General features: G+C 42.5%; 1 protein-coding gene across 3 annotated transcripts in view; it reads right to left on the bottom strand.

Annotated features, from left to right (window-relative positions):
- SNURF (SNRPN upstream open reading frame) overlaps positions 1–4,395 on the bottom strand; it is a 28,008-nt gene extending 23,613 nt beyond the window's left edge. For all 3 annotated transcript variants that reach the window (XM_064296184.1, XM_064296186.1, XM_064296185.1), the window contains exon 1: positions 4,263–4,395. In XM_064296184.1, the coding sequence (XP_064152254.1) occupies positions 4,263–4,276 (14 nt within the window). In that variant the 5' untranslated portion in view covers positions 4,277–4,395. The remainder of the gene's footprint in view (positions 1–4,262) is intronic.
- Positions 4,396–14,239: the final 9,844 nt, after the last annotated feature.

Here is a 14,239-nt window from a genome sequence, read left to right as displayed (position 1 = left end):
GAAACATAATTCCCTCCTCTAAACCTACCCTGCTTATATAGCAAAGGCAAACTTTTTTTCTCAAATAGTTAACACTTACAAATTCGGTATCCCAACATTAAAACATAAAGATCCTGAATACTAAGGCCTATCCTAAACTGCCAAACTTACGGGTCTCAGTTTAAAAGAGGAAATTGACACAGCATATAAAATTATAGTAGACGTAACCCACAACTATCATCCTTTTCTCAAGCTCTTCTGCACCTGTAGTTTTTAAACCCTCATAGTTACAACTCCTCAAAGAGTAGCTTTAAAGGGCATCTTATGTCCTTAACAGCTATGCTACTTTACCAAATACTCAAACTTAAAATAAAAATGTGAAGACAAGTGGAACATTTGGCAACTAAAGAGAACGCCAAAACCTTAAGAAAATCAGTACCTATAAAAAACCCAGGAGTCTTCAAAAAGGTAATTCTGGACCAGCTAGCACTCAGAAAATGGAAGATAAAAAGAAGTAACTTCCCACGTTCTACTGTTACCAGTGAATGAGGTTGTTTTAACCAGGAACACCTCTCAGGAAAGCTTCCTGGCTCTGGGCCAGAAAAGTTACGGGGCGAGACTAGACAAAACGGGAAGAGCAGATTTGGAGTGCCCCTTCTTTACCTAAAGCTGTCCCCAGGCCCCCCATTCTCCACAGGACCAGCGATAAAGCCATAAAAGGAAGATATCTTTTTAAAAATCTCACCATCCCTCCTATGTTGACGGCTGCACTCATATGGTACTTATTTCAAAGATTCTTCCTAAAAATAGCTTCCAGTGTCAAGGTGGAATCCTTGACATTACTAAAGGTCCATATTGCTTGAAACAAACATGAACACGTTAGGGAAAGCAAGAGGGAAAGGAAAAATAAAGATGTAAAGTAGTCATAAATGAGGAAAAATTTCAGCAGTAAAAGACTGGACAGACACTCTGTGGATAAACTCTCAGTGTCGGATACTACACCTTGCTTTAGCCAGCAATGGAGATCCCTTGCCCAGGATTCCTTGTTCTAAACCAGGGAAGGGCTCACACTCCCTTCTCCCTTTTCAAAAAGCTCTAGTACTAAACCACACACACACTGGCAAGGCAGAGACCTTGAAACTTATAAGATGTCTGCATGTTGAGGCCTTTGCTTAAGGGATCCCGCCATATTGGGAGCCTGAGCGAAAGACTCTAAAATGGCGGACAAGAATAATACACACTCAGCTTGGAAAGTGCCAAATGATCCGAAATTAAGCCAAAATATAATTGCCTGAAGCAGTATCTTCATACAAGCAAGAAAAATGGAGAAATAAGTATCACAAAAAAAATCCCAGATCCCTGCTCCCGAAAAGACAATTCCGGAACAATGTTTTTCAAGCTTTCTATGTTTACCTTTTCCTTAATTACATCCCAACTCAACACAACGAACTGGTTAGGTTAAAAAGAAAGAGAGGCAATCACATGAATATCCTACCAACCCAAGAAAAATAAATAAAAACCTTAAGGTAAAAATGTCCCTTTCCCCCCAAAAATCAAAACAGTAGAACACAAGAACAGTTATAATGCGTCATTGTCCTTTTTCACCAAATATTCATAGAATCTCCAGCTTCAAATATGATCAAAAGCATTAACTTAAAAATCTGCATAAATGCAAGAATTCCCTGACCCTACTCACATACCCACCCCAATCGGATTCTCTTCACTTTTCTCATCCCTCTCTTGTAAACACTACTCAGAGATGGCAGCTCCTTGCAGCCTACGCAGGCCATAGTGTTTGGCACTCCCCTCTGGACTTGGGCTGAACTACATCCCAATACGAGTAGAAGGAAATCGTCTACGCAGCGGGGTCACGAGTGGAATAACCACAGGTTAAGGATAAACTCTGAAGGTGATGCAGACGTGTAATCAACAAATCTGGGAAGGCGGAAATCAAAGGCTTCGAAAAACGTTTAGGTATAAAGGATTGGTGAACCCGCTTTGAGAATGGAGATTAATTAGAATGCACATGATACAACTAAGGGAGGATCCACAAAATAAAAAGGTGAGCCTTTCTGGAGAATCAGAAAACAGATGTAAAACGCACAGTGTTGGATTCCTGATGGAGGCTGCCTTAAACAGCACAGCCAGTCCTGGGGGTCGGGGGAGTCCCCCTTGGTCTCCTGCCATCATAGTTCTCTCTTCTTACTGCCTAACAGAAAGGAGGGTGTGCCGCATAGCCGCCATCCTAAGCAGACACAGGCTGGACGAATCCCTGTCTTCTTCTCCCTTCCCTCCCCCACTCCACTGCAGCACTGTGGGGAGGGGGCTGCAGCCAATCCTGCTAGGCAGAGACGATTGAAACCCTGAGTCCTCCATCCCACTGCCGCACAGTGCGCAAGGAATGTCCCCTGTCCCAGGCAGGTGGAGGACAGACTGCACACACCCCCGCCCCCGCCTGCCCCACCAAGGGGCCAGAGCGGTCACCAGCCCTACTGCGCCTGCGCATCCTGCACCCTTCCACACTGCGACGTTTTGAGGAAGGGGCTACCGCCCACGCAGCAGGCCTGCACAGAATGGCACCCTCCCCTCCCGGTGGCCCTTTTCAGAGGATGCTGCCTGGATGCCTGACGGGCATAACCTGAGCAGGCCTGGCCCCTCCCTGCACTGGGCACCTTGAGGAGGGGGCAAGTGCCCCCCACCCCGCGCCTGCGCAGATCCACATCGCTGCGGCAGCCGCCATCTTTGCGGGGCTGCACAAAGGCGACGAGACGGTGCGGGACCCCTGCGCCCTGGTCTACGTGCTACGACGTCATTCTGAGCACGAGGGCAGGACCCCGCGAGCGAGACTGCCAGGGTCGCCGCCCAGACCCTCGCCCTTCTGCCCTTCTATCAGGACACGTCTGCAAGGACCTTCGGGGCATCTCCCTGTCTTACCACGTAGCCACAAAATGCGAGCTAAGTAAAATACACTAAAGGAGTAAAATAAACGAAAAAACAAAATATTTCCGCAGCCACCCCTTTATTTTAAGGATGGGGTTTTTAAAACACAGTCGCCATAAAATCGACATGGAAGTCACAATATTTAGCCTTCTCCTTTTTGATCCGCGGTGGTAACGGTATCCGTTTACAAACTGAAGACTTAACGGAACCCTTTCTCCTGTGACTAGCCGTCCACCTCCCCGGCCCCCACCCCACTGCCGACCACTCCCACCTCGCTGTGGCCACCTCGCCTGCCGCCACAGACCACCCTGTGGCCCCCGGCCCCTCGACACGGCCTCCCCTCCACCAAGGCTACCCGCTACCACCCGTCCGGCCGCCGCAGGAACCCTGCACCCCCGCCGGCCCTGCTGCCCCCTCTACTACGGCAGCCCCTCCATCCTCTTCCCTCCGCCGCAGACCACGCCCCTCCGACGTGGCCACACCGCCTGCCACCACAGACCACCGTGCCGCCCCCGGCCCCCCGACACGCCCTCCCCGCCACCACGGTCCCCCGCCACCGCCCGTCCGGCCGCCACAGGCACCCTGCACCCCCGCCGGCCCTGCTGCCCCCTCTACTACGGCAGCCCCTCCATCCTCTTCCCTCCGCCGCAGACCACTCCCCTCCGACGTGGCCACACTGCCACCGCCCCTCGCCGCGGGCCAAGGCAGCCCCTCCACTGCCCTCCCCTCCCCTCCACCAGTCACCGAGCCACCAAAGCACCCACAAGCACCGCCCTGCCGCCCCTCTACCCCTGCGGCTGCCTCGCGCCGTCTCCTGACCACTGCGGCCGTCTCTCTGCCCTCCCCGCCATCCCACCTCGCCTTTCCCCTCGCTGTGGTCACCTCACCGCACTTCTCACCCGTGCGGCCACCCAACGCCCCCCCAGCATCACAGCTAGTCCGCCACCCCCGCCACGGTGGTCACCCCACCACCGCTTCTCTCCACGGAGGCCATCTCGCCACCTCCCCCAACCACTGCAGCAATCCCGCCACCCGCTCCCGGGCAGCCACAAGCACTAGCTCACACCCACGGGACACAGGGGTTGCAGTGGGTGCAACAGCACGCAACGGGACCTGACTATGTGGGAGGATGGGACCCTAACAGGATGCGGACAGGATACGGTGCAGGGACCAACAGCAGAGGATCCGAGCCTCCAAAGGCGCCCGATCCAGTTCTCCAGAACAAAGGACTGGAGTGCCCGCATTCCCAAGTTATAGAACTTTTCCTGCAGATTTTAGTATCTGAGGAAGAGATTAAAAAGATCCCCAAGCTGGCTGTCCGAGGGCAGCCATCCGCTCCTGACCTGACTCGCTCCATGTCGCCACTGACCGCTCCTCACGCTAAGGCGTGGGGCATCTCCTATCGCTGCTCCGCTCTGCGTCCGACCAGCTGCGCAGCGCCTCCTAAAAACCTAGGATCCTGTGCGCTTGCGCACCAGCCCTGCACCGCGCAGGCGCACCAAATTGCCGCAGTGGTCCGGTGTCGTCACACCGCAAGCGGGCCTGCATCATCCGGGACCCAGGTGACTGAGTGGTACCCAGCCTGGCACATCCGCAGAGCGGGCTTCCTGAGACGGGGCTTCAGGTACCCCACAAACCACTGCCGTGGGGACAGTAGCCATGTCTTCCAGTTTTTAGAGATGTGCAAAATACTTGGGAAGTCACTGAGTTGCCCAACAAATCCTTGCAGGCACCCTTGGCTAAACAATACTGGTTTACAATCCCCTTAAGGTCCACCTGGAAACTCTGGTTGCACAGTTAAGAGCTAAGGCCGCTAACCACAAGGTTGGCAGTTGGAATCCACCAGGCGCTCCTTGGAAACCCTATGGGCCAGTTCTACTCTGTCCTATAGGGTTACTATAAGCTGGAATCGACTCTATGGCTACAAGTTTGTTTGTTTTTTGACAGCATTATACTTCAGGTTAGATCCTGAAATGTTCTTTTTGACAATGAATGCAACACCATTCCTCTTCAATCTGTCATTCCTGGAATAGTAGACCATATGATTGCCTGATTCAAAATGGCCAATACCAGTCTATTTCAGCTTACTAACGCCTAGGATATCAGTGTTTTATGCATTCCATTTCATTTTTGATCATTTCCAATTTTCCTAGATTCGAACTTCATACATTCAAAATTCTGATTATTAATGGATGTTTGCAGTTTTTTTTCTCCATTTTGAGCCATGCCACATCAACAAATGAAGGTCCCTAAAGCTTGACTCTATCTACATCATTAAGGTCGACTCTACTTTGAGGAGGCGGCTCTTCCCCAGTCATCTTTTGAGTGCCTTCCAACCTGGGGGGCTCATCTTCCAGCCCTATATCGGACAATGTTCCACTGCTATTCATAAGATTGTCCCTGGCTAATTTTCTTCAGAAGTAGACCACCAGGTCCATCTTCCTAGTCTAAGTTTGGAAGCTCATCTGAAACCTGTCCACCACAGGTGACTCTGCTGGTGTTTGAATACCAGCTTCCAGCATCACTGCAACACACAAGCCCCCGAGTACGACAAACTGACAGGGGAATGACCGAAGACCAGAATAATTGTGCAACGACATCAAAGACGTAATACAAGAAGAAAGCAAGAGGTCACTAAAAAGATAGGAAAGAAAGACAAAAATGGATGTTAGAAGAGACTCTGAAAGTTGGTCTTGGATGTTGGGTAGCCAAAGCAAAAGGAAGAAATGATGACGTAAAAAAGATGAACAGAAGATTTCAAAGGGCAGCTGGAGAAGTCAAAGTAAAGTATTGTAATGAAATGTGCAAAGGCCTGGAGTTAGAAAACCAAAAGGGAAGAATGCTCTTGGCATTTCTGAAGCTGAAAAAACTGAAAAAGAATTCAAGCCTCCAGTTGCAACAGTGAAGGATTCTATGGGCAAAATGCTGAACAACACAGGAGTCATCAAAAGAAGATGGAAGGAATAGAGTCCCTGTACCAAAAAGAATTGGTTGACGTTCAACCATTTCAGGAAGTAGCATATGATCAAGAACTGATGGTACTGAAGGAAGAAGTCCAAGCTGCACTGAAGGCGTTGGCAAAAAACAAGTCTTTAGGAATTGACAGAATACCAATTAAGATGTTTCAACAAATGGATGCAGTGCTGGAGGTGCTCACTCGTCTATGCCGGGAAATTCAGAAGATAGCAACCTGGCCAACTGACTGGAGGAGATCCGTATTTATGCCTATTCCAAAGAAAGATGATACAACTGAATGTGAAAATTATCGAATAATATTATCAATATCACTAATTTTTTTTTTTTATCACAAGTAAAATTTTGCAGAAGATCATTCAAAAGCAGCTGCATCAGTACATTGACAGGGAACTGCCATAAATTCAAGCCAGATTCAGAAGAGATCATGGAATGAGGGAAATCCTTGCTAATCTGAGATGTTTCCTGGCTGAAAGCAGGGATACCAGAAAGATGTTTACCTGTGTTTAATTGACCATGCAAAGGCCTTTGACTGTGTGAATCATAATAAATTATGGATAACATTGTGGATGGGAATTCCAGAACACTTAATGGTGCTCATTAGGAACTTGTACATAGATCGAGAGGCAGTTGTTCAAACAGAACAAGGGGATACTACATGGTTTAAAGTCAGGAAAGGTGTGTGTTAGGGTTATATCCTTTCACTGTACTTATGCAATCTGTATGCTGAGCAGATAATGCTAGAAGCTGGCCTATATGAAGAACGGGGCATCAGGATTGAAGGAATACTTATTAATGACCTGCAATATGCAGATGACACAACCTTGCCTGCTGAAAGTGAAAAGGACTTGAAACACTTACTGACGAGGATCAAAGACTACAGCCTTCAGTAGGGATTACACCTCAACATAAAGAAAACAAAAATCCTCACAACTGGGCCAATAAGCAACATCATAATAAATGGAGAAAAGATTGAAGTTGTCAAGGACTTAATTTTACTTGGATCTACAAACAACACCCATGAAAACAGCAGTCAAGAAATCAAATGCTGCCTTGCATTGGGCAAATCTGCTGTAAAAGACCTCTTCGAAGTGTTAAAAAGCAAAGATGTCATTGTAAGGACTAAGGTGTGCCTGACCTAAGCCATGGTGTTTTCAGTCACCTCATATGCATGTGAAAGCTGGATGATGAACAAGGAAGATAGAAGAAGAATTGATACCTCTGAGTTATGGCAAAGAATATTGAATATACCATGAACCACCAAAAAGAACAAACAAATCTGTCTTGCAAGAAGTACATCCAAAATGCTTCTTAGAAGGGAGGATGGTAAGACTTCGTCTCACATACTTTGGACATGTTTATTAGGAGGGACCAATCCCTGGAGAAGGACATCATGCTTGTTGGTAAGGTAGAGAGTCAGTGAAAAAGAAGAAGACCCTCAACAAGATGGAGTGACACAGTGGTTGCAGCAATGGGCTCAAAGAATTATGAGGATGGCATAGGACTAGGCAGTGTTTCCTTCTGTTGTACATAGGGTCACTGTAAGCCGGAACCAACTCAATGGCACCCAACAACACCACCACTTCTGGGGAGTGGTTATTAGGTGTATTTTTTCAATTAAATAATTATATCTTATCAATATTTCCTCAGTTTTCCCTAATGCCATTTTTCTGTTCCAGGATTCCATCTAGGACACCACACTGTATTTAACTGTCATGTCTCCTTAAACTCCTCTGGGCTTTGACAATGTGGGCATTTTTTAATTTTTGTCTTGTACGTGTTACAATTCTTTGTACATTTTACAGTGATCATGAATTAAATTTATAATTAAAATATAAGTATTTTGTTGTTTAGTTGTTGCTGTAGAGTTAATCTCAGTATCAACATAAAATAAAATTATTTCTCAACTGTAATATACTTTTGATTGTCTAATTTCCTGGTGGTGATGCTGCTGCATTATGAACTTGGCTTTGTATGTCAGAGAAGGCATCATGGGCTACCTGGGCCTTAAAGAAAACTGAAAGTGGGCTGCCCTTTTGGATCACTCATTTTCTTAAAGAAAGGGTAATTTACGTCAATTCATAGGCCTGGTTCAGCATATCCTGCAATTGGGAATTGAAGGTACAGAAACAGAGACATAACCAGTAACTTTGATATAAAGACTGTGCTGCTAGGCCCTGATGGGTCTCCCCAAAAGTTCACTGTTTTTCAAAGTGTAGACTTATCTCCGTATCAAACACACAAGGATATGAGTTTTAAAAACAAACAAAAAAACTGTTCCCTTGGAGTTGATTCCAACTCCTAGTGACCCTGTAGGAGGACAGCGTAGAACTGTTCCATAGGGTTTACTAGGTTTGTTTTTCCAGGATAGCAGCCAAGCACGTTACCACTGTACCACCAAGGCTCCTTGACCTTGCTATGAGCTTTAATTACATAAAATCTGAAAACAAAGCTATTTTTTACAGAACTGAAACAAGTATAAGAGCTAAAACTATAAAACTCTTTAAAAAAAGAAAAAAAAGATGTAAATCTTTTTGACCTTGAGATAGGTAATGATTTCTTAGATACAACACCTAAAGCACAAGCAACCAAAGGGGAAAAAACAGATAAATCTAACTTCACCAAAATTAAACTTTTTTTTTTTTAATTCAAAGGACACAATTAAAAAAGTGAAAAGACAACACTATGGGAGATAATATTTGCAAACCCTAGAACTGATAATGGTCTAGTGTCCAGAATATGTGCAAAAAATAATAGTAAATCACTTAAAGCACAATAAAAATTATAAAAAAAATATAAATTAATAAAACATTTACAGGTCAACAATAAAACCACAAATAACCCAATTTAAAATATGAGTAAAGGTTTTGAATAGACAGTTCTCTAAAGAAGGTAAGGAAATGGTCCATCAGCTCTTGAAAAGACAGGCGCTTAACATCATTAGTCTTTAAGGAAATGCAAGTCAAAAACACAGTGAGATGCTGCTCCCTGCCCACTTGTTGTTCTTAGGTGCCTTCCTGTCATTTCCAACTCATAGTGACCCTATGCACAACAGAAGAAAACACTGCCTGGTCCTGCATCATCCCCACAACTGTTGCTATGTCTGAGCCCATTGTTGCAGTCACTGTGTCCATCTATCTTGTGACAGTCTTCTTCTTTTTCACTGACCATCTATTCTATCGAGCATAATGTCCTTTTCCAGGGACTGATCCCTCCTGATAACCTGTCCAAAGCATGTGAGATGTAGTCTCGCCATCCTCACTTCTAAGGAGTATTCTGGTTGTACTTCTTCCAAGACAGATTTGTTCATTCTTTTTGGCAGCAATGGTATATTCAGTATTCTTCGCCAACACCACAATTCAAAGGTGCTGATTCTTTGGTCTTCCTTATTCATTGTCCAGCTTTCCATGCCCATTGGGAGGGATATAACCAAAGAGACAGACAAAAACAAGTGTTGTGAGGATATGGAAATCAGAGCTCTAATACACTGCTGGTAGTGGGAATGTAAAATGGTGCAGCCATTTTGGAAAAGTGTTTAGCAGTGCAGTTCTTAAAAGTATTAACCACATAGAGGATATTAAGATTCTGTTTTTGGAGCCCTGGTTGCATAGTGGTTAAGAGCTTGGCTGTTAACCAAAAGGTCATCAGTTCAAATCCACCAGCTGCTCTTTGGGAACCCTATGGGGCAGTTCTACTCTGTCCAATAGGGCTGTTATGAGTCAGAACTGACTCGATGGCACCTAACAACAACAAGCTTCTGTTAAGGATGATGGAACAATTTGGAAATGGTTCATGGTGATGGTTGAACAACATGATGAACATATTTAATGCATTGAACTGTGCATGTGAAGATTGTTGAAATGGCAATGCCCTGTTACTGATACATTTACCACAATGTAAAAAAAAAGCCTTAAAAAAATATTAACCATAAGGTTAACATACGCTCCAGAAATTCCACTCCTAATATACACCTAGGAGAAGTAAAAATATACAACCATAGAAAAATGTATATGCATATGTTCCTATCAGCCTAATTCATAATAGCTTCATTCATAAAACCCAAATATCCATCACCTTAAGAATGAATAAACAACATGTGGTATGGTATAATATATCCACATAGACCAACAAGCCTGTTGCTGACCTTTTGGTTACCAGCTAAGCTCTTAGCCACTGCGCCACCAGGGCTCCATATCCATATGACAGATACATAAAAAGGAATGAAGTACGGTGTGATGCTGCAATACGGATGAACCTTGAAAACATTATGCTGAATGAAAGAAGTCAGTCACAAAAGACCACGTATTGTATGATTTCATTTATATGAAATGTCCAGAACAGACAATTCATAGAGACAGAAAGCAGATTAGTAGTCGCCAGGAGATAGGGGTGGGGAGTGATTGCTAATAGGCAAGAGGTTTCCTTTTGGGATGAAGAAAATGTTCTAGAATTAGTAGGGATAGTTGCGAAATGTTGCAGATATATTTATACAAGCACTGAAATGTGCAATTTAAAAGGGTGAATTTTATGGTATATGAATAAATGTATCTCAAATTCAAAAATCCCAATTTAGGGACATTCTACAAAATACCTGACCAGTATTCCTCAAAACCGTCAAGGTCATAAAAAACAAAGTCTGAGAAACTGTCACAACCAAGAGAATCCTAAGGAGACTTGACAATTAAATGCCATGTGGTATCCTGGATGGGATCCTGGAACCCAAAAAGGACATTAGGGATAAATTGAGAACAAGTGAAGTATGGACTTCAATAAATAATAATATATCAGTACTGGCTCCAGGAATTGATGGAATGCCAAATGAGATGTTTCAACAAATGGATGTAGCACTAGAGGTATTTGCTCGTCTATGCCAAGAAATTTAGAAGACAGCTACCTAGACAACTGACTGGAAGAGATTCGTATTTGTGTCCGTTCCAAAGAAAGGCAATCAAACAGAATGAAGAAATTATCACACAATAGCATTAATATCACACACAAGTAAAATTTTGCCGTAGATCATTCAAAAATGGTTACAGAAGTACAAGCAAATGGTACAGAAAAATTTGTCCAAGGAAACTTGTGTGGCAAAAGGACATAATAAGCAAGGTTAAAAGAAGTGATAGAAGAGCCCATTTGTAATCAACTTAGATAATGAATTAATACCCACTCACTACATGAAGAACTCATAATAAATCAACAAGGAAAAGGACACTTCAAAGAAAAATGCACAATGCTCAGCCATTGTGAAGAATTTGCTCTTTGTGATTTCCCAACCCTTGGACCAGCTGCTTTCTCTATTTGGTGATCCTTCCTGCATTCCAGTCTTGCCTCACTAAACCTTCACACTATTTAGGACTCCCCACTATGGCTGTTGTATCCCTCCTGCAGGTAAAGAATGCCAGACTCCTTTCTCCGGAATTGGAGCCCACCCACAGCCACTGCAAACCCAACTTGCCCTCAGAAAGAGGGTGAGGTAGGCAGGCAAACACTGGGAGATTTTGAGAGGAATCCAGAAGAAAATGTTTAGATTCTGACCGAGAGGACTTTAGAAATTCTGCTACCTGCACAAGATTGGCACAAATGAGTGCTCCCTACAGGATTATTTAAAATTTAGTTGTTTTTAAGCAATTCAAATAAAAAACAGTAATAACTTCAAATATACACACAACACTTTTTTTTTCTGGTCAATCGGTCAATCCTAGGGGAAAATTTTGAGAGCAGGGAGGACTAAAAAAAGACATTTGTTTTATTTTAAAGGTAGATTTTTATTTTGAGACTTTGAATTGTAAAACACTGACGGAATGTTAAGAAATTCAGGTAGAAATGTGAATGGTGAATTGAAGTGTTTGATTCATATAAACTGTTTCGTATTTCCTGAATTTGTGGTTAAAGTGATTGATTGCTAACTGAAAAGTTCGTTGTTCAAAACCATCAGCGGTTCTGCGGGAGAAAGACGTGCTTGTCTGCTTCCTTAGAGATTTACGGCCATGGAAACCCTGTGGGGTCAGTAACTCGGAATGAACTAGTTGGCATTTTTGTATTTTAAGAAAGAAGTCCTGCCCATGCATAGAAATAAGATGTGCTACTTATTTGGATAAAAGACTTTGTAGAGAGTTAAAAAAAAAAAAAAACACTTTAAATTAGAAGTTAAATTAAATTTAAATGTATTAAAAGGAAAAATATAAAAGCCATTCCATTCTTGAATAAAAAACAAAATATTTTGACATTTTATGTCCTCACCTAACCCTTCCTGGTTTATCTTCTCTGGCATTAGGGGCACTTTTGTGGAAGATTCACTAAAATGTATTATTTATCTGAAATAAGCATTTCTAACATATTAGAATAAAATACTCATTAAATAAAGTAAATAAATAAATAATACCCATGTTTGGTAAGGTAGAGGGTCAACGAAAAAGAGGAATGCCCTTGACGAGATGGATTGACACAGTGGCTGCAACAAGGACTCAAACATAGTAACAATTTTGAGAGTGGCACAGGACCTGGTAGAGTTTCGTTCTGATGTACATAGGGTTGGTTGCTGGGAGTCAGAACTGACTTAACAGCAACAACAACAACAACGTGGATAACAACTTAATAAATACTAACGTAGCAAATGTCCAAAAAATACTGTAAATGTTAATATTTATCTAACATGAAAAGTTTTAGTTTATGTATCAAGTGAGTTTTATTTTTTATTGTCTGCTGTACAGGATACAATGCTTGATATTGCTCTATACATGCTGATAAATGAGGTATTAGACTCATTAAGAGGATGCAAAATTCAGTATTTATTTATTGAGCAAAATATATTTCTGTTCTGCAGCAACAAGTGTGTTTCTAAATTTGTCTTCCAGTAAAGCAACAAAGGGCATTTATCAGAACATTATATTTATATTTTGTCAGAATATTTACATATCTCAATGTAAGGAAATTGAACAATTCCTCAAGGAAATAAATGAATATTTAGATAAAAATAAGTATATAAATGCATTTTATTTTCCATTTCCTTTTCAGACTGACTTTCTTTTAAGAAATTGATGGATAGTTATGACTCACAAAACAAACTTGCTCTTCAAGAAGCGGGGCTATTGTTACATCAATTATGTACGTATCTCCCAATATGGGAGTTGAACAATTCCACGAATAAAATGTTCGTTTTATAAATTTTGTATACAATAACAATTATATTTTCCTTTTCACTTCAGACTGATTGGGTATAACCTCACATTCAGTTCTGTCTCATCCACCACATAAGAATGAGCCAATGGCACTGTAATCATGTGATTGATATTGTATCTGGTCCTGTCCTGTGCAAAGAAAACCAAAAGGCATCTTCAGATTGAGCATACCCTTGTATTTCTATCATCCCATTTGTGATCTCTTGCCCCCATTGGGTATCAGCAGTAGTCCAATGAACTCTGCAGACACAGCGTCAAAGGACAGAACGTGAGTGTGCAAGTTTCTAAGTATCATTTCAAGACAAAAATCACTTGTGGAGATCTGCAAAGGGTGGGCTGACAATCATGCAACAAATGAATGAAATTATTTCCAACTGCCTTGTAATTAATATTTATTTTGACTATCTCAGACCTGAAGAAAAAAAATTACACGTTCCAAATCAATTTTTTTTACTTACTAATTTCCAAATATATTTTTTGTCGTTAATGTCCAAATTCAAATGTAAATTTTATCTTATAAATTTTAGTTATTTTCAATTATTCAAATTTATTTGATATGATAAACCAAATTTATGAAGTGGCAATTTTATATCCAGGTAAAATGAAACGCCAACAACAAAGTGGAGTGCAAAAACTGAAGTTTGCAGAAGATAAAAAGAAAAGGATTTGTGAATCCCTAAAGACAATTCCAAAATTAACTTTCTTTTTAAAATATAATGAATCAGAAGAAACTTCTTGTCCATTGAATGCTCGGGTTTAATGGGTGCAAATTGTTGCAGGAGTACCGGTTGTGCTGAAGTTACTAATAACAATGCGGATACGTCATGGATTGAATTACGTCCCCGAAAAATGTGTGTATCAATTGGTCTGGACCATCCTGGTATTGTGTGAGTTTCCTGTATGTTGTAAATCTTGCCTCTGTGATGTTAATGAGGGAGGATGGGCTGCAGTTAGTTGTGTTAGTGAGGCAGGACTCAACCTACAGGATTGGATTGTGTCTTGAGGCAATCTCTTGAGATATAAAAGACAGAAGCAAGCAGAGAGACAAGGGACCTCACACCGCAAAGAAAGCAGTGCCAGAAGCAGCATGTGTCCTTTGGACCTGAGGTCCCTGCATGAAGGCGTTCCTAATCTGGGGGAAGACTGATGAGAAGGCCAACACAGAGAGA

This window comes from Loxodonta africana, chromosome 13 (genome assembly GCF_030014295.1).
Source record: "Loxodonta africana isolate mLoxAfr1 chromosome 13, mLoxAfr1.hap2, whole genome shotgun sequence".
In the NCBI taxonomy this organism is placed as follows: Eukaryota; Metazoa; Chordata; class Mammalia; order Proboscidea; family Elephantidae; genus Loxodonta; species Loxodonta africana.
The sequence above is the reverse complement of the archived record's forward strand: the minus strand, read 5'-3'. Positions and strand labels throughout refer to the sequence as shown.